The 23,593-nt window shown below is 38.4% G+C and overlaps 2 protein-coding genes across 2 annotated transcripts; both read right to left on the bottom strand.

Annotated features, from left to right (window-relative positions):
* Positions 1-13,841: 13,841 nt before the first annotated feature.
* On the bottom strand, positions 13,842-16,931 carry LOC129248400 (actin-related protein 2/3 complex subunit 1A-B). The gene is made up of 3 exons (XM_054887936.1): positions 16,659-16,931; positions 16,163-16,596; positions 13,842-14,536 (listed from the first exon to the last, which is right to left on the bottom strand). The coding sequence occupies exons 1-3, from the start codon at positions 16,729-16,731 to the stop codon at positions 13,913-13,915; spliced, it is 1,131 nt and encodes a 376-aa protein (XP_054743911.1). The 5' UTR covers positions 16,732-16,931; the 3' UTR covers positions 13,842-13,912.
* A 2,359-nt stretch (positions 16,932-19,290) lies between these two features.
* On the bottom strand, positions 19,291-23,029 carry LOC129247169 (DNA polymerase subunit gamma-1, mitochondrial). The gene is made up of 2 exons (XM_054886157.1): positions 20,142-23,029; positions 19,291-20,074 (listed from the first exon to the last, which is right to left on the bottom strand). The coding sequence occupies exons 1-2, from the start codon at positions 22,955-22,957 to the stop codon at positions 19,429-19,431; spliced, it is 3,462 nt and encodes a 1,153-aa protein (XP_054742132.1). The 5' UTR covers positions 22,958-23,029; the 3' UTR covers positions 19,291-19,428.
* Positions 23,030-23,593: the final 564 nt, after the last annotated feature.

Raw genomic sequence — 23,593 nt, forward strand, 5'->3', positions numbered from 1 at the left:
ACTTCAATATGTACATAAAAAAGTCAACTAAAAGCAGATACTCTTGGTCTTTCCGTTTCAAAAACTTGTGTTGTAATTTAGTACATTTAGTGCGGACACTAGCTAGTTTTAAATATGTATTAACATAATTTTTGTTTTGTACTCAGTTTCCTTAAGATATCTGCATTTGAAAGGGACGACATTACCTTACGCCGCGGCTGCAAAAGTGACTAAAAAATCAAAAAAGTTTGTTGTGATGGGGAATCAGCGGTATAAAGTGTACAAAAATGTTAATGACTTTTCCCAGCGCAGCTTGAAGCGAGTGACGACTGAAGGAGGTGAACATATCCTACCGTCCCACATCATCAGAACCACTGCTCTCAGAAAAACTCATTGAGAAACAACAAAACAAGAAAATGGCGTCAAAGTAATGGACTGGCGTTCTCAGTCCCCAGACGCCAACCCCATTGAAAATGTGTGAGGAATTATGAAAGCACATCTTGCCAGAAAGTCAGTCCACGATTTAAAACAACTCGTGCGTCAAGTTCTCAAAAGCTGGTCCTCTTTGTCACCTAGCTATGCAGAAAGCCGAGAAGATGACAGAATATACTTGACAACGATTGAGACTAAACTATATCTTTTATATATGTATACGTATACATATATAATTGGCACGTACACCCTTTTTGGGTGTTTGGCCGAGCTTCTCCTCCTATTTGTGGTGTCCGTCTTGATGTTGTTCCACAAATGGAGGGACCTACAGTTTCAAGCCGACTCCGAACGGCAGATATTTTTATGAGGAGCTCTTTCATGGCAGAAATACACTCGAAGGTTTGCCATTGCCTGCCAAGGGGCGACCGCTATTAGAAAAAACCTTTTTTCATATTGGTGTTTCATGGAGACTCGAACCTACATTCTCTCCGGATACCGAATGGTAGTCACGCACCAACCCATTCGGCTAAGGCGGCTTTTATACTTCATGAATAATTCGCGGTTCCTTTTTTCTGTCACAGACTGTACATACTATGTATATATCCACATATATCTCGACTCCTTTAGGCTACTATAAACAGTTGTTAAGTGTACAAAGTTAATACTCACTCCAATAAGAAGTTTTCATATTTTCGTAGAACAAAATAGCTATATACGTATAAGCATATTTTATTTAACAGAACCAAGCGACCGGTTCGCTTGCTGATTCATGTTTGATTCCACAACTATTGGGTTAGTAGCTAATATGCGGCACCAAAATATCTTATGTTCACCCAGCTGCGGCAGCTGCAAAAAAAAATTTAACATTATTCTTGCATATGAAGCTATTACAGCTTCATTCATATGAAGTTATTAAATATCCTCGTGGTTTTACTACAAATGTATGTTTGTGGTTTTACTAATTTGCAAAATTTGCTTATAATATATCATTTAAATTAACTGCTATATAGAATCATTACTGGCATTCTCTAAGTGTCGAACCTATAGTGCAAGAACAACAAATGCTCCATGCCATTTGATATTCAATATGACCTATAATATTTTTGAATGTTACAGTAACAACTAAGTCGTTTCCCATTATAAAACAATTAACGCTCAAGGTTAACATTAAAGTGATCGTTTTTTTATATTTCTAGATTTCTTTTTATATTTCTGTATTGATTTATTCACATGTAATGCTGGGTGACCAGCTAGCAGTAATACTCGTAGTTTTTGCAATTGTTAGGTTTCTGCTGCTGTAAAAGTTGCCACTGATATCCAGCTGTTGTTGTTGTTATACCTGCATAAATATTCCCCATAAAAGTTTTCAGAATGCTACTGTAGTGACAGGCTTTGGCCGGGTATAATTCATGATCGTTTCGACAACGTAGAATCGCATATCGTGGGGACGATGACATCCGGCTATCAAAACATTTAGTCAAGTTTGCCATTTTATTCTGCAATTTAGGCTTGCCGAAGATGCGGAAATTATGTAATAATTATCGAAATCCCCACTCAGTTTTAAATACGCATGTCCGGATTTTACCCAAAAAGTCATCTTTCTGGTTGAGGCCAATTTGCTGTTATTGGAGCGAACACGATCTACTAGTTTTCGACCAAGCGTAAATGCATCGACGAGATTAACTGTTTGGACGGTTTACAGCATGACGATATCATCGAATCTTATTTCTTTCGAATTGCAGAAAGAGGCGCCTCGAGGTATTCAATGATCATCGGCATACAGTGATTTTCTATGACCAGAACTTTACAGCATCTGAGCTGTAGTTCCAAAAAGACGAGGAAATTTTACGGCTCGATATTAAGACGACCTTTTTAATTTTGGCCGCTGTGATCTTGCAATTTTGCACAGCTCGATTATTTTCTCCTGGATTACGTCAAGTGTATGCTGAAAAGCCAACTTTTTTGGATACCAACATTCAAAGCGCTATTCTTGGAATTACACTTGAAGCAATTTTATGTCTCGCATCGTTGTTATTTTATTTAAATTATTTTCCTATAATTCTTATCTTACCGCCTTAAGCGTTCTCGAATCTATATTATTTTTGTATTCTTTGGTTATTTCAATTATGTAACATTTACTTTATTTATACTCTACTATGGCAACCGCCAAACTTAGCAAATATCTTTAATGATTATAGTACTTTAATTATAGTTAGCATAACGTTATGGCCCACCTACAACCACAAACAAACGTCAACACTGACAAATATGAAACGAAGGGATGTCTGCAGACTCACTTCAGTGATAACTGGTTTCTGGTCCATAGGAAAGCAGACAGTTAAAATGGGTATCCCTTACAGAGGGGGAATAAGGAAACTATATTTCACTTCCTCTGTGAATGCCCTGCCTTATGGAAGAAGAGAAAGTCAACCCTTGGCAAACCACTGTTCAAGAAACTCGAACAACTGTATGGCTTAGACGTCAACAACCTATAAATCATCATTAAACAAGTTGGTAGCGAGGATGTGGCAACAAAATGGTGAGGAAGCGCTATATGGATTCTGGATGAATCACCACTTTAACCAAGCAATCTGCCATAGTATTTTGAATTCAAAATTCGTTTGCCCTCTTTAGGGTGAAAGGTTTGCCTGATTTCCCTTTTAAGTATTTAGATTTCGAATTAAAGAAAATAATCCTTTTCCGAAAATCAAATTAAGAAAATGTTAATTTCCCAGTGGAAAAATATAGGCTTTACGCTTGAAGAACTTTTGGAAATATTGCAAACATATGCACATATGTATTTCCAAAGAAAATGCATTGTTCCAACCTGTAGAAGGTTCCAAATTGAATGCATTGTTCCAACCTACAAGTTTGTTGAAAAAGTTGTGGACGAAACGCACTTTTATCTCAGCGATTATTTGGAAATGGTAAATGGTGGCTATGAAGAGAACTTAGTATAATATAAATTGTGGGCTAAAGAGCATCATTGTATTTTTCCCTAAGGGAAGGAAAATAGATTTAATTAAATCCGCCTTAAAAGGAGCCAAACTTCATATCTTACTTGAAGCGAGATGCCAGGGGTGAACATGAATAAAATACTCAATTGATTTAGTGCCTAATTAAGTGGGCTCTGTTGTTATTCTGACCAAACGCGATGTGCATGGTTTGAGTTACTATCACAGAGGCCCAATAATGCCCTTGTATCAAATGAAAGGCAGGCCTGGGCACACTGCTACTGCTAATTTTAACTAGAATTTGCCCCTCCAATTTGTGATGTGTGTCACGATGTTATTACAATTTTATTCCGCCTCCGAATGGCAGTCGATTTCTAATCATACACTTTTTCTAGGTATAAATACCACACAGCCTGCCAGGAGTGAATGAAAAAACCTTTTCTATCATTTGGTGTTTCATGATCGCAATTGTAAGCGAAACCGTGCTCTACCAAATGGTGGCCATACACAACACCATTCGGCTACGTCGTTAGCTATGCTCGATAAAATTAATCCTCATTATATATATATATGTATAATTGGCGCGTACACCCTTTTTGGGTGTTTGGCCGAGCACGTCCTCCTACTTGTGGCGTGCGTCTTGATGTTGTTCCACAAATGGAGACAAAGATATTCCCGGCTGCATATGATCCAAATAATTACTCATGGAAATGTACTTAATATAAATCTAACTTGTTGTTACATACATATATACACATTTCAAAGAAATATACTGATGTAAGAAGCAGTTAGTCAATGTAAAAAAAATATTCTTATACCGTCAGCGTCAAAATAAAGTGTACCCTACATATTGATAAGTTTTGGTTATTTATTTACTTATTTCGTAATTTCAAATATTTTTTTATAAAAATACAGTTTATACTACAACAAGAACTATATAAAGCAAAGTTTCAGACTTTGCATACAATTTAAAAAAATTCAGCAAATTTGTATCAAAACTTCAAACTTTTTACTCAGAATGTTTAAAAAAATTTCAGATGTGTAACTTTATAAATCATTGAATTTTGGTACAGTAAAGTGTAAGTGGCGGCCGCCGTAGCCGAATGGGTTGGTGCGTGATTACCATTCGGAATTCCAGAAAGAACGTTGGTTCGAGTCTCGGTGAAACCAAAATTAATAAAAACATTTTTCTAATAGCGGTCGCCCCTCGGCAGGCAATGGCAACATCAAGACGCACACCACAAATAGGAGGAGGAGCTCGGCCAAACACCCAAAAAGGGTGTACGCGCCAATTATATATAGGTACATATATAAAGTGTAAGTTTTAAGTGGTTTAAAAATTGCATTGATTTTTGACAATTTTTTCTATTAATGGTGTAGGATGTTTTTTTTTATATGTCAGTTTTGTATGTATTGTATGTTTTTTTTATAATTCAATAATGTTCTATAGATCATTGAATTATAACAGTTGACTGTTTTTTTTTCTAACGGTGTTGGATGTTTTCTTCCATGTAACGTCTACTCTATATTTATTTTGTACGTTATTTTTTTTTTATATTTATGATCTTTTGCAGATCTTTCCTATGAAACTGCATGTCCGAAAATTTTCTAAAAGTTCTGAGTAAAAAGTTTGAAATTTTGGTGAAAACAAATTCCGAAACTTTGCTTTAAATGGGAGTTGTTGTAATATGAAAAATAAGAATATTGTTATAAAAAACAAATAAGTAAATAAATAGTCAAAACTTATCAATAGGTGGTGTACACTGTTTTTTACGCTGACTGTATGTACATATATAAGTAATGTATGTGATTTGTGTTAACATATTAAATTTAAAACTAAATATATTTCAAAGTAAAGGGTGTTTTTGTAGAAGTTAGGTTTTCAAGTTGGCAATACTTTTTTCGTAGATGGTCTTTTTGACAGCTGTCACAAGGTTTGCCATTTCATAATGAATAGACTTACACCTGAACAACGTTTGCAAATCGTGCAAATTTATTACGAAAATAATGGTTCGGTTCGCGCGACGCATCGAAGAAAATTTTGTTCAGCGATGAAGCTCACTTTTGGTTGAATGGGTATATCAATAAGCAAAATTGTCGCATTTGGAGTGAACATAATCCACAAGCCATTGCTGAGACGCCGTTACATCCTCAAAAAGTCACTGTTTGGTGTGCTCTATGGGCAGAGGGAATCATTGGTCCATATTTCTTTAAAAATGAAGCCGGCCATAATCTTACAGTCAATGGAGAGCGCTATAGAGCCATGATTAATAACTTTTTCGTGCCTGAATTGGACGATGTTAATGTGCACGAGCTTTGGTTCCAACAAGACGGCGCTACATGCCATACAGCCAACGCAACAATCGATTTATTGAAGGAAACTTTTGGTGAGCGCATTATCTCGCGCCGTGGACCTGTAGCGTGGCCTCCAAGATCGTGCGATATAACACCGCTGGACTATTTCTTGTGGGGCTATGTGAAGTCGCTTGTCTACGCAGATAAGCCCGAGACGATTGACGTCTTGGAAGAGAATATTCGGCGCGTTATTGCTGACATACGGCCCCAATTGCTGCAAAAAGTGGTCGAAAATTGGGCCTCTCGGCTGGAATTTATTCGAGCCAGCCGCGGCGGCCACTTGCCCGAAATCATTTTTAAAACATAATGGCAAACCCTTATCTTTATAATAAAGCTAAATTCTTGGCCATAACATTAAATTATATACGTTTTATTTCATCTTGAAAACCTAACCTCTAAAAAAAACACCCTTTACAAAGAGTTTAATTTTCGTTTGCAATAAAAGTTACTAATAAATTAACCGCGCCTGCCGCTTAAGATGTACCTGCATTACAAATTAACGAAGTCGAATATATCTTCAATTGCATAATACAATTTTCGTATTAAAAACAAAGGGAAGCACCGTTTCATAAAGCCATTAAATCACTCGGTATATGTGTATATACGTACGTATGTAGATATGTCTTTAATTGCATATGAAAATTTTTACAGCACACAGTCATAATCAATAAAATACATGCATATTTAAAATAAATGGAAAAAGAAGTTAAAATGAGTCGCGGCTTTTTCACGAAACGGGTTTTCCCCCCTTAGTATGTATTTGGGTTGCATTACATTTTGACCGTTGCAAGAGAACTGCGGAAGTTCAAATTTTGCAAACCTTCAATTCGTTCTTTTAATACAATCGCAAACAAATACATACATATATTATTCGAACGGTTTAGTCATATATGTCTGCGTAAATATGTATGTAAATCCCAAAAGCGAAAGTGCATATTAAACTTCGTTGATTTTTTGCTGCTGACAGTCTGCTGTCGGTTGGAGCAGTTTGTCGTTAGACCAGCTACGAGTTTCAGAACTCAGCGTATGGCATTTATTTTAATCTGCGGAAGTAAACTAAACTTATAACTGATTTGAGACGAATTAAACACCAGTGAACATTAAAATATGTACTTGTATGTAAGCGTTGGCTAACAAAACTTAGAGCCGAATGAGTGTTTGTTGTTTATTAATAAAAAAAATTTGTAGTAGCGGTTAATTATGGTATGTGCACATACGTACATACATATACAGTACATAATTACACCGACATCACAGATTTAACCGAAACAATTTCAATTACAAATTTGAAGTGCATATGTACATATGTATGTATGTATGTATGTATGTGCACTAACTACATAATTATCAACCTTAGCTGTTACAAGGACGCTTAGTATGTTTAATTCTTGATCAAATTATTAGCTAATGGAATACGTATAAATATTATATAAGATTAGTCTCTTGAAACTATCAGTGAATTTCGTTTAGGTAAACATACATGCATACATGTATGATAGCTTTTTTGACAGAATGCTTTTGTAAAATGATTTCGACTTCGTGAAGTGAACGAATTGTGTCTCAGTTATCCTCATTTAGCTGAAAACATACTAACAGTTTCTTAAAATAGCACATGCTGCCATTGTCCAAGACTTCTTCAGTGGTTTTTACTAATTTATTATCGTAGTAAGCTTACCTGGAAGAAGCACGTCGAGCAGAAGGTCTTCTAGCAGTGTAAGAGAATCTTAAAAGTATTTTAGCAGTGTAAGAGAATCTTTGCCAAGACATGTGGTCTAAGACCGGCGATAGTACACTGGTTGTACATCACCCTGATTAGACACATTATTACATTACATACTGCTCTGTAGTATGGTGGAAGGCTACAATGGTCAATTCCAGAGTAAAACCCCTTAAAAAACTACAGAAAAGTGTGTGCTTGGGTACACAGGTGCTATGAGTACGACATCTGGTGATGCCCTCAATGCCATTCTGAACTTGCAACCTATAGACCTTCAAATTCGAAAGGAAGCGATGAAGGCGGCGTACAGGCTCAAGTTAAAAGGAGTCTGGGAAAATGAAATGAAGCACTGGCCACTGTCAGATATACCACCAGTTGTCGGAGCAGTGCACACTGTTCTCGATGACAGTGGGCAATCGGGTGCCTTTCATTACCTTCGGTAGGAAGTATGATGTTTTGATCCCAGATAGGGATCAATGGTGAAGTCCAAAGAACCTATTAACGGGATATCAGCAGACTTTCTACACCGACAAATCCAAAACTTGTAGCGGATCTGGATGGTACTTAGACGAGTACTGATACACTAAGTAGGTACTCCTCTGCCGCAGGACAGATGGCCACGGTATTCTTTACGGAAGTCTATGGCATCTTGAACGTGGCATACTGGATAATTGAGAAAAAGTGGTGGGGTAGCAGTATTGGAATTTGTAGTTATAGTCAGGCTGCACTGAAATCTCTTGCTACCCCTCGCTGCTCTTCGAAATTAGTCGGTGAATGTAAGACAAAACTGAACAGTGTTGCAAAACACAACAAAGTTAGTCTTATTTGGGTGCCTGGACATTGTGGTATTACAGGGAACGAGTTAGCTGATAAACTGGCTAATGAAGGCTCTGCAAGTATGCTACTAGGCCCTGAACCTTGTCTACGTGTCAATTCATGAGGTCTACCCATAGAGGGCGTGGGTCTAGGTTGAACTCGTGCAGAGTAGCCAAGTGCTTTGTAAAAAGAACCAAACAGGAAAGTAGTAACCTTTCTCCTAAAACTCAGCAGAAAGGACCTGAGAGTACTGGTGGGTGTAATCAGAGGGCACAACGCCTGTGTTCAGTATATGGCTGACATGGGGGTCGTCGACAGTTCGATATGCCTATCCTGTCTTGAGGATGACGACACTGCAGAGCATTTTCTCTGTAGCTGTCCGACGTTTTCCAGAATCAGACTTAGGATATTGGGTTGCAATATACTGAGTATGGATAAAGTTCATACTCCTCCTCCTCCGGATTTCTTAAGATTCATCAATGATTCCAAGAGATTTGTGAAAGAGTGACCTTAAAATAATTTTTCCGTCTTATCACCCACATTTTATCTTTCCTATCTCTATTCCTTCTACTGAAATCTATCCGGGTGTAGTACAATGGTCTCCTGACTGAGCAGCTAAATTCTTCACCATGATTTTGACAAATATACATATGTATGTATGTACAGGGTGCACATAGTGGTGTTTGTTTAATCATATATAGTATTATGTTAATTTGACAGTGACAACTCTGGTATTACTGGCATTTGCCAGCGTAGTCTCCATCTGAACTTTAGTAGGGTTAAATGCACTTATTATAACGGGCGGAACCATCGGAAGGCCTATTGTGAAGACACATTGAGTATACGGCTCCTTGTAGTCTTCACCCCATGGAACCAATAACCTCCACGGCTATGCGTAGAGCAGACTAAAGCTCAAGAGATCACCGCTAACACCCATTCTTTTAGCTAACAACACAACCTACATTCTGCTTCAACTCCCGTATGAAGCCCCGACAGAGGCTTAATTGTTACTTTCAACAACTTGTTCTCTTTCTCTTCACACATTACCACAATCATAACTAAAGTACAGGACTGCAACAGTCTTTAAATAGCTAGCCGACAGAACTTGAAGCCAACACAAAGATACGTTGTTGGCAACATACAAAGCGAGTGGACTAGTAGGGCGCAGTTCACAAAGCTATTGACCTTCAGTAGGCTGTCCACACTTAGGATATCACATACCCATCGTCGAAGTGGCAAAAAGGTAGTGAAACAAGTGAGTAGGAGACGGCGCTGCAGAGCAAAGAAGCAAAAACGACGATTATGTATAGCCAGGAAGAAATAGCGAACGCCAACGCATGCCTTGCGGATCACAAAAACCGTTCAAATGGCAACGACGAACAAACGACGATGGAAGCACGTTTAGAAAACGGTTGCGTATATTAAATCTACGTACTCAAAAGAAGCCAAACCACACCTTTCCGATTAATCTAAACGAAATTGAAGAAAGCCTTCCGAACTTCAGTGGCGGCAATGAAATTAACGATGAAAAGTGGATCGCGGAACACGTTACGCGTTCCGTTGTCACGAAGAATCCAAAATTATTTTTGGAAGCACCAAATTTTTTTTAAGAATTAGCCTCATTAACAGGTGGACCGAGTTGAAAGCTAAACTCGTAGATGAGTTCAAAAAACATCTCAGCGCGTAGAAAGTATTGCACCAAGACATCGAGGGCCAATTACAATTTCTCTAAACTTGGCCACTACTCTAGCGGTTGAAAGGAGAAAATGTGTGAACAGGGCTCATGTGTCAAGTGCGGAGCGAGGGACCACCAATACAGGAATTAAGGTTATAATAGAAGATGACAGCGACTACAGAAAGTTAATTTCAAGGAAACGGTCGTACTTAGGATACTATGTTCATTGGTTTTCCTTAATCGACGGAACGGCAACGTCATTGCGACTAATGTATAGGTACCAAAAATATTTTATCATTTTGGTGTTTCATGCACGAAGATTCGATCCTATTCACTTCCGAAATGGTAGTCACGTACTAACCCTTTCGGCTACGACGGTCATCGACAAAGCATACCTACACAAAATTTAAATAGTCAAAATAAACCATTAGGAAGGATACGAGACCATTGAAAATTACGCTTACGTAATCTTTGCTTGCAAATATAGCAGCATAAGAAACAAGTAGGATATGTTGAAGAACCACAGGAATTCACTTTAATTTTTATTTAAAAACATGTCGTTGTAACTCTGAATGGGCTGCTATTTAACAAAAAATTGATTTACATATTTCCAAGTACAAATAAAACTTGTTATTAAATTAATTTCTGAATGGAGAACAATCATCAAAGAATTTAATCACAACATAAATTAAAATTCGAGCCAAACCACCAAAGAACGAACCGCACAGGTATTGTCCTTTTTACATTTTTGTTTTGTCGTTGCACATAGAGGAGATGAAAGTTTACATGTCAATCATGCAAGGTGAAGTCCAAAATAAACAAGACTGAGAAGGATAGGAGCCTTGTTCCGATAACTTCGAGTTTATTTATTCAAGATAGTCCCCTCTGGCCGCGATACACTGTTTTGCGCTATTCAAAAGCTTTCCGAAAGAGTGTTTCAGGTCTTTGACCGGAATACCCTTCAGGATGGCGGTACAAGCCTTTTGGATGACCTCTACGGACGCAAAACGTTTTCCTTTCAAACAAATCAGTCACAAGAATGGATCGCTGAGATGGTGCATTGTCATGCAATAAGCGGCAGCAACAAACGCTTCAAAACCCCAAGATAGAAAATTGCATTGACGGTTTGGCTCGTTGGCACGATTTCCCTTTGGACAATTCCTTTGCAATCGTAAAAACAAATGAGCATCGACTTGATTTTTGACTTCTCCAAACGCGATTTTTTGGGTGATGGCTCGTCTGGGACCTTCCATTGGGCATTTTGACGCTTAGTTTCAGGTTCATGCTGGAAACGCCACGTCTCATCACCAGTTACAATGATGTAAAGGAAGTTATCGTCTTTTCCCGCCTCTTTAATGAGGTCTTTCGAATGTTGAATTCTGAGCAATTTTTGGTCTTCAGTTAACTTTTGCAGAACTAAACGTGCACAGACCTTTCGTAAGCCCGAATGATCAGTTAGAATGCGATAAATCGATGTTTTAGAGATATTCAACTTCGATTCCACGAGTTTCAACGATGATTTCGGTTCATTTTTAATAAATTTACAAACAATTTCGATGGAGTTTTCCATGATTACTGATTTTGGAACATACGGACCGTTCGTTGCCATTTATGTCCTCACAACCATCTCTGAAACGTGTAAGCCACTCATGAACTCTGGCACAAGATAGACAATCATCGCCAGAGACGTTTTACCGATTTTAAAACAAAATTTGATATTAGCTCTTTCTTCGAAACTCATTTTTGTACCGATATCACAAACATACTGACACTTTAGACGCAATAACTTCGCTTTCACTGGAAGTCAGCTAGGGATGTAACTTCCAACGCAGTAACTCGTTAAAAAGATGGGGCCATCAAAAACATTTTTGTGGCGCCCGTCTTGTTTATTTTGGACTTCACCTTGTATATGTACATATAAACTACAAGGTACGAAAAACAATAGTACAAGGTGGTGCAAAATTAATCATCCAATTTTGAATAAACTTTTCACTATGTATATAAAAAAAATACTTAGAGGGATAGAAATCTTTATTTGGACCTTTACGATTTTTTTTGTTACGAAAGATAATACCCGTCAAGTGGCTTCCGCTAGTTTTGATACACATTTGTGCCCGTTTTATCGCATTTTCCATGACCTTCCGCAAGATTTCCACTGATAGCTGTTCACATTCCTGTTGATTTCCCCCTCCAAGTAGCCCCAAAGAAAAAAGTCTGGCATGGCTAAATCGGTCGATTTTGCAGACCCTGCCAAATCCTCAAAACTGGAGATTACGCGACCAGGAAATGTTTAAAAAATCTGGGTCCAGAGAGCGAGGGGTGTTAGATGAGTGGGTTTGATGGGGCATGTGAAATGGTAGTTAGTGTCCCAATTTTACGCGGGAATCTCGGCGAAGTTGGCGTTCTTCGTCTGCAATGGGTGGTGGTTGGACTCCGATGATAGCATTCGGAGATCGAGACCTTAAGAAGGTGGTAAGAACTTCTTACTGAGCAGTTTATTGTGTTCCTTTACAGGGAGCATATGGGCCTCGTCGTGTAGATGTTGAAGTGGGGACATCAAAAGACGTCCTGTCGCAGTCCTAATGGCAGTGTTTTGTGGCAAGTCTGCAGTTTCGTCCACTGCGAATCACTGGTTCCACGCAACCAGACAGGCGCAACGTAGTTCACAACCGACCGGCCTATTGCCTTCAATGTCGATAGCAACATTTTTTTGTCTTTGACCCAAGTGCTGCCGGCAAGCGATTTGAGGACCTTGTTGCGATTTCGGACTTTAGTGCCAATAGCGGCTGTGTGTGCTGAGAAGGAGAGCAAACTGTCGAAGGTAACTCCCAAGATTTTAGGGTTATTAACCGTCGGAATTGGTGCGTCATCGAGTTTTACCTCAAGCTGCAGTATGACCTCCTTTGTCCAGTTCGTAAAAAGGGTCGCCGGGGGCTTCGTGGGGGAAAGTTGTAGGTTCCTCGCAGTGAAGAAGCGTGAAAGGCAAGCGAGGTAGTTGTTGTTGTTGTAACAGCATAAACATTCCCCATACTTACATACGGTGAATGCTGCTGGAGTGACAGTCCTTGGCCTGATATAAATCCGGGTCGTTTCGGTAACGTAGAACCGACTGTCGTGGAAACGCAGGCGAGGTAGTCGTTTACGTTGGCGCACAGGCCATCAATGTATTTATGCATAATTGTTGTTGTTGTTGTTGTAGCAGCATTAACATTCCCCATACTTACATACGGGGAATGCTGGTGGATCCGGGTCGTTTCGGTAACGTAGAACCGACTGCCGCGGAAACGTATTTATGTACATATAGTCTCAACAGTCGCTGGAAGAACACAATATAAATTTGATTTGCAACACTCATAAGCTCGTAATATCGTCGAAAGAATAATTTTAGTGATTAAGTCATTTAATATGTGTCCCAATTGTTTTGCCATATACCATATTAACGCATGCTGTGCTTTTCAACATATACATATATGTCGATTTCATAATGATGATACCATAGATGAATTTTTCGAAAAGGTAATCGCTGATGAGTCTACTGAAAATAATAGAAGTTTCCAAACTGCAGCGACAAATATGTTTCTAATGCTTTCTGCAATTTTTTTACAAATTTCGCATAACCATAGCTTCGCTTTAATGTTCAACAGTGAAATTCAGCACACGTCAGCTCGTTTTCGGTAACATTTTTAGCCAGAAACGAATTACAGCACAAATCCGAGGATGGCAAAGAGTGCCTCTTTTCTCCTTACGACATAGCAAATATAGAAGTCTAGACTGCGTTCTCCGAATTGACGTCAGTTTGTTCGTTGAACAAATAAGTAGGCAGTTATTGTGTATTTTAAAACAACTTAGATGATTATACGACAAACAATACTTACAGCCTTCTATTTTCAATTCAAAAGATTTTATACCTATATACATATATATTAGGAAAGTTAATATATTTTGAACAAAAGTACATATGGAATATATTTTGGCTTTTAAAGCTTAGATTTTCAAGTTATTCATGGAATTATTTAGCCCATTATCGAGATCCCAAATAACAAGTTGACCATCAACAGCAGATGTGCTGATTTTTCTGCCATTTTCCTTATCGCCGGCATACAAGCGAATACAAGTTATGGCGTTTTGATGAATGGAATCAACATTGGTGTCAGAATTTTCAGTTCTTAAATTACGATCCAACGATTGAAAAATGCGCATGGCGGATATACCGCTAGTTTCTTTTTTCTGAGATTTATCCAACTTTGCAGTTAGCACCAATTTTGAGTTTTCAACCAAAGTATACACCAGAGGAACACAGCTATGGCCAGCCACAACTATAGAAACTGGCGATATCCATACGCAGGAAAGGAATGGCAAGTATTGTGTTTTGCAACGCACAACTACATTGCCATTAGTTGCATCCGCAATATTAATGCAACTGTCATGGCCTATCCAACAAATTTTGTTACCATCAGCCGAAAAGTTTACATCATTGATCCAACCACCACCGGAACTTATGGAATTCTTGAATTCAGCCATTAAATTTCCCAGAGGCATGCGATTTCCCCAGGGGGTGGGAGTTGGTTGATCCTCAATGTCTTTAATGTAAGCTGAGAACACGCGAACCTGAAAAAATTTAAATAGACTGTATTGAAACAGAGGCATTTTGGTAAAAGTTGAATGAAAATGTAAATATTGTATTTTCCGGCAATTATTAAAATTAAGCTAAGTAAACCTATTTTGTTGAAAAATGTCGGTAGTTTGGTATATAGTGTAATAAAAGAAATTTTAATAAACGAATTTTTTTCCAAAAATAAAAATTAAATATGGGGTAATTTTCCCTAGTTCCTCTAATTTTCTAAAACGAAAATCATAAATATTTTGTGGCATACAAGTATCACTTACGCAGTTTCGATATTATGTATTAAAAAAAATGTATTTATTACTGCTTTAAATATTCATATGTACATATATGTATAAAAATGTTTTCCAAATTAGACAAGATCAGTTGTTGTTGTTGTAGCAGCATAAACATTCCCCATTTAAAAAGTGTGCTGTGATGTGCTTCTCGAGATCGCGCACTCCCTTACCTGCAGTGTACACACTCAATGGTGATAAAATAAGGGAGGTGGATGACATCAAAGACCTCGGTGTCACGATTGACACAAAACTAACTTTCCACAAGCATATAGACGGAATAACTCAGAGAGCTTTCAAGATACTCGGTTTTATAACTAGGAATAGCAAGGACTTTAAGAATCCCTACTCCCTGATTTGTCTTTTCAAAACTCAAGTTCTTCCAATACTGGAGTACGGATCCATAATCTGGTCTCCATACACTGAAGCAGGCATTACTAGACTTGAAAGAGTGCAGCGTAAGCTCTGCAAGACCTTAGCCTTCCGACATTCATCATCAACCGCTTCAGCTACAGAAGATATCTACATTCGGTACAACATCAACAGTCTGCGGGCTCGCCGTCGCATAACTGATCTGGCGTTCTTCTATAAAGTGGTAAATGGTATTATTGATGCCCCGGAAGTACGCAGCTCCTTCGAGCTTGCCCCGGCTGGTCTCACACTTAGGAATAGTCGTCTACTGAAAACAGTCGCTACTTACAAAAGCTACGTCTATCACGGCCCGTGCAATAGAATAGCCATCAGTGTCAACTCACTTCATGGTGTTCTCGACTTGTAGGTGGAACCTACGATACTTTTCTGCGAAATGCCAAAAATATCATCCTATAGATTTTTCTCAAGAACCGTCCGGCCCATTTTCTTTATCATTGTATTACATACCAGCCCTCTATAAGTTCTGTTTCTGTACCCTCTTTTTATTTGTATGTATATTGCCGATTAGCGTTTGTTAAATAAATAAATAAATAAATACAAGTAAATATATATGGGGAATGCTGCTGAAGTGACAGTCCGGTCGTTCCGGTACCGTAGAACCGAATGTCGTGGAAACGAGACAAGATCAGTCGAAAAGTGTGAATAACACTTTTAAATTTTTTGTTTTATTTTTGGAATGTCGAACCAAAAGAATCTTATATTATTATTATTACAAATCCGTCAAGAAGTTAGAACGTAGACACGCGCATCGTAAGTTCGTTTCTCGAAGTCCAGTTGAGTTCTATAATAATTTGATTTATATGCCTAATTTGGTACATTTGATTTAAATGCAGCAAGGAACACTGGTCCAAGCTGAGTAAGAATTAAAAAAATGAGTAAAAGTGAAAAATACAAATTTCTTACTTTATAATCAGTTGATCCAGCCACTAGCAACACATTATTAGGATGCCAATCCAATGAAGTTACTGTCGAACGAATTGGCTTCTTTATATGCTTCGATACCCACCAATCATTTTCAGACTCAAAGTAGCACACCGATATCAATCGGGCCCCAGAGCCAACAGCAAATTTATTCTCTGCTGGTGACCATTTAACACAAGTAGCAGCACGATTTATACGCAACAACACTAATGTTGGCTTCCATTTACCGTCATCGCCTTGTGACCACACATATGCGTTCCTATCGGCAGCACAACTCACAATTCGGTTCGTATTTTTGGCCCAATCTATGCCCATTACGCGTAAATCATGTTGATTTAGCACGTCTAAAAGTTTCCAATCATTGCGCTCCCGACTATAGATATGAATTTCGTTGTTGTTGGGCGAAAGAGCTATTTCTATAATAAATAAAAGCACAGCAAGTTTTAATGAGTAATATAGTCGAAAATCAAATATTTACGTGAGCGATCTTTGTTCCAGGCGTGACATGTTATCGAAGCCAAGGAACCTCCGAAAGTGTAACGTTCAGACATTTCTGATATGAGAGGAAATTTCGGAAATATACAATACTTTTTTTAATTTACAATAAAACGATAATCGCGGACTCTGGGCCGTCTACACGATTAGCTGAAAAAATGCAAGTTATGACTAATATTAGTCCCAAAAACTACACTTATACGACAGTATGGAAAGAATTTTATAGTTCACGAAACAATTGGATCGCTTTGACAGTTAGGTAGTGTTGCCACAGTTCTTTTACAAAAATGTACAAATATCTGACAATTGAGGCCACGGCGAATTCCTAGAAAGGTGAGTTCGCTAGAGTAGCAACATTTAAATGTTTTTGCAAGTTAGCAGTTGGAGTTACAAAATTTCAGAAATAGTTTAGAAAAACAAATAAGCTATAATAAAGAGTCAGAGCATCTTAACATTTCAACCAGCAAATCGCAGATAAATCACAAATCAGCTATTATAGCGAAGTCACCTACTGGGGATTAATTCACCTTGGTTGGGACAGGCCTGTTCAGTTTATCAACATTTTTCACATCCGAGATCAAACGAAATTGTTATAAAGTATTCTGAAATTGAATACCGATATATATTGGCCACCCACTAATGAAAAATAAGGTCGCATGTATGCATACATATGTCAAATAAATTACAGTTAGTGCCCATGTACACAAGGAAACATTTGGAAGGGAAACATTTTGTTCGAGGGTGAAGGACGGCCGCGGAAGAGAAGGGCATTTGTCTCCTGTACTGGCGACACGCTTTGCTCTTCTTATTCGTATTTCTTATCTTACAGCAATTTTTGACAGTTGCTTCATTTGTGGGAGAAAGATTTGCGTTATGTGTTGGTTTTCAATCAAACGGAAGATAACAACGATGACAAAAATCCGAACGCTGGTTGGGAAATGCACGATTATTTTTGCTAGTAAAGTATTTATGTTGAATTCTAATTATTTCCCGCATTTCTAGATACTCAAGTTAACTTTAAATTAATTATTTATATACGAAGTATTTTTAATTTAATTTTTTCATTCAAGTACAACAATTTATAAATATATTTAAATAAAAAAACAACAAATTATTTATTATTTAGCCAGTTTGCATTCTTCATTGATATATTTAAGAAATTGGTGACGAATGTTTTCCGCTTTACATGTTAGCGGGTTGTAGAATATATCCGACACAGAAGATGCTAAAGTAGTAAACGTCAAAATGTTGCCGAAAACAATGTTGCCCGTGTGGCCGCGAATGAGACATGAAAAGAGAATTTCCAGTGTCTCCCTTCCAGATGTCTCCGTGTGTAAATCCGGTGTTAGCAGTAACCAATTCTTTGCAAATATATGTTTTGGAGCTACCGCGGTTCTACATGCGATAACGGAACGCTTGGCTATTAGTCATCAAAAATTGTTTAATCTTATTACGAAAAAACCCTTCTACCTCTCGCCTATAGTCTTGAAATAGTGGGCGGACCACACCCACTTTCCCATTTTTTCCGGGGTGAGGAGTCGCTATTCTGTACTTGTTCCACCAGAAGACCTTAAAAGGAACAGTTGTTGTAACAGTATACAACTTTTCCCATACATTTTCAAGCAAGCTGCTGATGAGGCAGTCTTTGGCCGGATATAAATCTAACAAAACCGACCGGGAAGGAACGCTTTCTTAGATATGCTTAAATATGTCCATTAGTCCGTCGTCGTCGATTTCACCTAACGATAGGACTATGAAATATGTAGTAAGTGGTTTGGACTGGGTGAAACCAGAGGGATATGGGTGTTACATGAGTAATTGTAAACGAACATTTGAGTTCTTTTACATATTAATTCCTTTTGCTCCATAATGAAGAATAGAGCCAATATCAACAACATCTACCCAGATGCTGTTATCAGGACCCTGTTACATGCGGGACGATAACGCGAACGGTATTGCCGTAAAGGCTTCAATAAAATATATCCAAGTTCGGAGCGAACTGTTACAAAACGCTCTACATTGTGGATAGCTGGGCCAGGGCTATCAGAGGCTATCTTTGCTGACGGCTCAAGACTGAATAACGTTGGGAGTGGCATCCTAAACTACCTAAATCTATGGTTACCTAACTACTGCAGCATCTTTCAAGCTGATTTAGTAGGTATAAAGCCCGCTGCGTTGTGGGTCATGGACTCGTCCGTTGCAGCACAACCGACCACTATCTACACTAACAATCAAGCTATGGAATGAGCGTGAGATGGAGAGCGTTGAACACTTCCTCTGCCACTGCCACCCTCTGGCCGGATATCGCTCTTCTGATGTCTAGCATACTTCAAATCGGCATTAATCCACAGTATTTTATTGTTTATCCGAGAGACGAACTGGGTTCACCACCTTGATCTTGAGTCCAAACTAATAGTTTCATAATGGGCATCCAGGGCTAAGTGAGCTACCTCTAAATCATTATGGACAGTGGCAACCACTGTAATCTGAGATATGTAAATTCGGACTGTGAGAAGAAATATATTTCGATTTGTTTGTTTCGAAATCAATGACGGCTGGGTAAAAGTTGTCTATGAGTAGTAAAAACCAAAGTGTCGGTTTCTAAAGACTTGTTTCGACAATGTTTTTTAAATTATTTATAGGTTTATTATCAATTACAAACAACTTTTCTTGGCACCACGAATTAGTAACTTAAATCTAAAAACATATTTTACAGCATTTCTTGGTCTATTTCGTTATTACACAAAAAAATTTCATTTTATCCACGGCCATTGCGCTATATTACCTCCGCCGGCCTTCGCTATTGCATCATATATATTTAAACTTTCACCTGGTGGGATTCCATACCCAATATGAAGTCCATGAGGATTGGATGGTGTTTTACAATCCATAGTGCTCTCTTTCCTTAGAACGGTGTCAACCTCAACTGATGAAAAGAAGCCTACAGACATTGGCAAATCAAAAAGTCCAAGACGTGATGAACAAAATGATCGTGTTAGAAGATTTGTAGTGTGTAGAGCTAAAGCTGTTTTGTAAGCCAACTCCTCTTTCACCAAGTATCGCACTTCATCGTGAAAACTTAAGCTAAAACGTACTTGTTTCCCCATGAGCCATCGCATACAAACCAACATAAGGTGTAAAAAATCTACAGCGCCACTTTGTACTACCCAGTTTATACGTGTAGGAAGAAATCGATGCTCATCTCCACCATTAATTTCAAGTGCACGACTGAGTCTACAACTCAAGAAAGGCGTTTTCGGGCATTCGCTTGAAGCAATTTCTTCTAGTCTGTTAAACATCGCGCTTTCAGTGCCGCCCTCCCATTTAGGGTTGTAAAACATTTCTTTGACTGCCCGATTAGAAGATGAAGCTAACTTCAACGCCTCGTAACCGGAATAGCTGTAAAAACCAAAATGTCATTATTCAATTAATCCAGACGATCGAGACCGCTCTTATCACTTGTTACCTTCTATCATCATATTTGTCGAGGTATTCTTCGCGGAGCTTATAGATTCGTTTCCCTTTTGTAATAGCAAACATTTTCTGTGACTTACTTCTAGCTTCTGTATCAGATAAAGTTGGATTGAATTGTTTCAGTAAGCCTTCGGCGAAATTTTGTCCAGCACCATAAATACGTGCATAATTGATTACCTTAGCATGGTCTCTCGATATGCCCACAGCTTTGGCCGTTATTGAGTGCATGTCCGTACCATTTGACTTAGACCCGCTGATTGTCATCCATCCTAGAGGAGTGGCTCCATGAATACCACAGGCGTATGCATCGCCTAAAACTGAGGCGATCCACAACTCCTGCGAATCCACATCAGCGCCAACTAACCGATAGCCGGCCGGTGCTTGAACCATGGAACGTAACTCAGAGCCTATTCGCTCCCGCTGCGAATTTGAAGCTGTCATCCAAGTGGGCTCCATTGCTCTTCGCGTTAGTGTACCACATGCAACGACTTGTGGACAAATTGCTCCATAATCCGTTAGGTCGACGATATTTCGCACACTTTTTAAACTTTCAGGTAACTCATCGCTACTAAGCCATACAACCATTTGACCCATTATACGGTCTCTGTTATTACGCCAATACGATACCATTCGCGCAATATCGATAACTCGTTTCGCCGATCCTTCTACAGCATCTCCACTACTTAGCACATTTTCCGAAAATTTATTCAGAAAATCTTTCGATAATGGATTCCCCACACGAAATGAGTTTCCGTTTTTATGTGGCAGTTTTAAGAAAAAGCAACACCCTTCTAATATTTTCTTGCACCAAATACCAGCTCCTTTATAAATTCCATTTGTGTGATCTTTTGGTTGTTTCTTACGGTAATCTCTTTTTCCTAATTTAGATTCAATCTCATAATCGAGTGTGCCCATGGCATAATCAATCTCCTGAGATTCTGTATTAATTGTTTTAGGTAGTGGACATCGTGCTATTAGCTTTTGAATTGGTATTCGATATGGATTAGATGAAACGTCCTCTACTTCTACAGGGGGGTATGGCTGTGAGCGGAAAGGAACAAGAAATCCCCACCCATATTCCCTTAAATAGTGCAATGGATAACCTTCCCAACATAAGGATAGCAGTTTAGGAGCTATTTGCATTCCAGTTCCAATTTCTGTTGCACCAGGCGACCAATCAATAGCATCCGATGCTGAATTTTGCGGGTATTTCTTACACAACTTGCGATACCAAGCGGGGTAACCAGGAAGTAGTGGGCGCCGAGCCGGCAAAACTGATTTCATATCGTATAAGTATTGAAATTTTTTTTGTAACTGGTACTCTTTATCCGAGAGCACATTACCTTCTCTTCCTGCATCCACAGACCCGTGAACTTCTTTCTTTTTTAAGCTTTTAGTTTTTTTCAACTTTATTTTTTGGACACTCCAGTCTTCGTCCCAAAGCCAAAGATTTTCACGATATTCGTCATTCTTCAATAGCCTACAAGCGCTATCAGCTCGCCTTGTGAGATGGTTCTTAGCTTCAATGTTTAAGTCCTCATATGCTAAATCTGACTCTTTTAAGTATCGCGTCCAATTAGAATTAACGGGTAAATACGCTGAACCTAATTCCAACATACCAGCTAACGTAGCAGGATGCGGGAATCTTTGTGCATAAAGAGGGTAAAGCTTGGTGAACACATTGAAAGTAGCTTCAACATCTCCAGCACAATATTCCATTAACATTTGGAAATTGTCTGACACATCCGACAGCGTACCTTCCAGGAATATATTACGAGGCTCTTTCGAAAGAGATTCTCCTCCACAGTACAATTGATGAACGTCAACTAAACTATTTAGTGAACTCTGTGATTGCCATATCTCGTCTTCGGGATCCGCTTCTTTCTGTGACTTTAGAAGTGCCCGTTGATAACTTGTTATACCACTTACGCTTATATGTAACGACATTGTGTCTAAGAATCTCACTCCCGTGTCCTCTATTAGATACTGTTCACGCAGTCGGGCCCTATCGTAAGAGACATTGTGGCCAACAATGATCTTGGGGCCGTTATTACCCAATGGTATAAGATCTTTTAACGAATATCGTTTTGGGGGCGATACCCGATTTTTCGGTTTATTTGTACAAATGTTTGTTAGAGCCGGGCTTACCCATGAATACCAGTTTTGGGTGCCTACAGCTGTAGCCAATGTCGGCGCTGCACCTTCCAATACACAAACTTCTACATCAAAAATCAACGCATCCTCAAGGGGGGCACTAATGGGTTGTCCTTCTCCTGTTACTGCATCATAAATGGTCCATCCACTGTTGAAGCTCCATTTTTGGGGTCTCGCAGGCAATGCTTTACACGTTACCAATTTATTAATTAATCGTTCATAAGAATCTACTTGCTCTTTAGCAATCACATAAAAATGTTCCTCAATGTCCTTGCCATGGAGTTTTGGAAGTTGCAAATCTACATCCGGTAAATGACTGGTGCTATGCACATCAATGCCATGTTTTTTTAATTCGGCTATATAATTTGCTGTTCTTTCAGTCGTCCCACTTGATGTAGTCTTAAATATTTGCTTGTGTAAACTCCGAGAAATCATTTGTACTTTCACAATATTTTCTGCAAAATTTTCCGTTTCTTTTAATTGTGTAGCCCTACTTTCATTTGTTGTATTAATTCCGCCCTCCGTTATGGCAGGCGCTCTCATTTCATTTTTGCATCTTGACTTTGCTGCTACTTCATCATATCGAAAAACCTTAATAGTACTATGGGGATAGACATCTTTAATTTTTGTCGAATAACACCGCAGAAATAGCATTTCTGCAAACACCAAAATCACTGAATTATCAGTGCTTCTAAATATAAACAACACGGCGAGCAAAAGTCAACAAGCGCCAAATTTTTTGGAAATAATCTAAATAATATCGATATGAATAAAAATTTATCGAAACAAACTGGGTGTGAGCTGAAAAATTGGAATTCATTTAATTTAAGTGTATATTAAGGAAATTGTAAAAATTTATATTGGATTAATTCTTTGTATTACCTAATTCGCTATATAATACAGTAGATTCTGTTTTTATGCGGTATATACGTTCCGCAAGAAACAGCATAAAAAAGCTACCAGTTCTATAGTAAAACTATAGATACGTTTCAAAAGTGCTAAGAACCGCATAAATCTGAAATAATGTAATAAAATCGCATTAAAAAGGTACTAGTCCCATATTATAACTATAGATACGTTCCATAGACGGCATGAATCTGAAATAATTAATTAAAATCGCATAAACAAAAAATTGTATTTTTGAAAATTATATCTTTATTTAAGAAACGTCAGAATCGAAAAATAAATTTACATCGTCAGAAATAGAATCGGACAATACCCGCATGTTGCGCTTTCGTTTAGGATTTGGCGTAAAATCACTTTCGTCACTTGAGGAAATGTACACGTCTG

This window comes from Anastrepha obliqua, chromosome 5 (assembly GCF_027943255.1).
Source record: "Anastrepha obliqua isolate idAnaObli1 chromosome 5, idAnaObli1_1.0, whole genome shotgun sequence".
Classification (NCBI taxonomy): Eukaryota; Metazoa; Arthropoda; class Insecta; order Diptera; family Tephritidae; genus Anastrepha; species Anastrepha obliqua.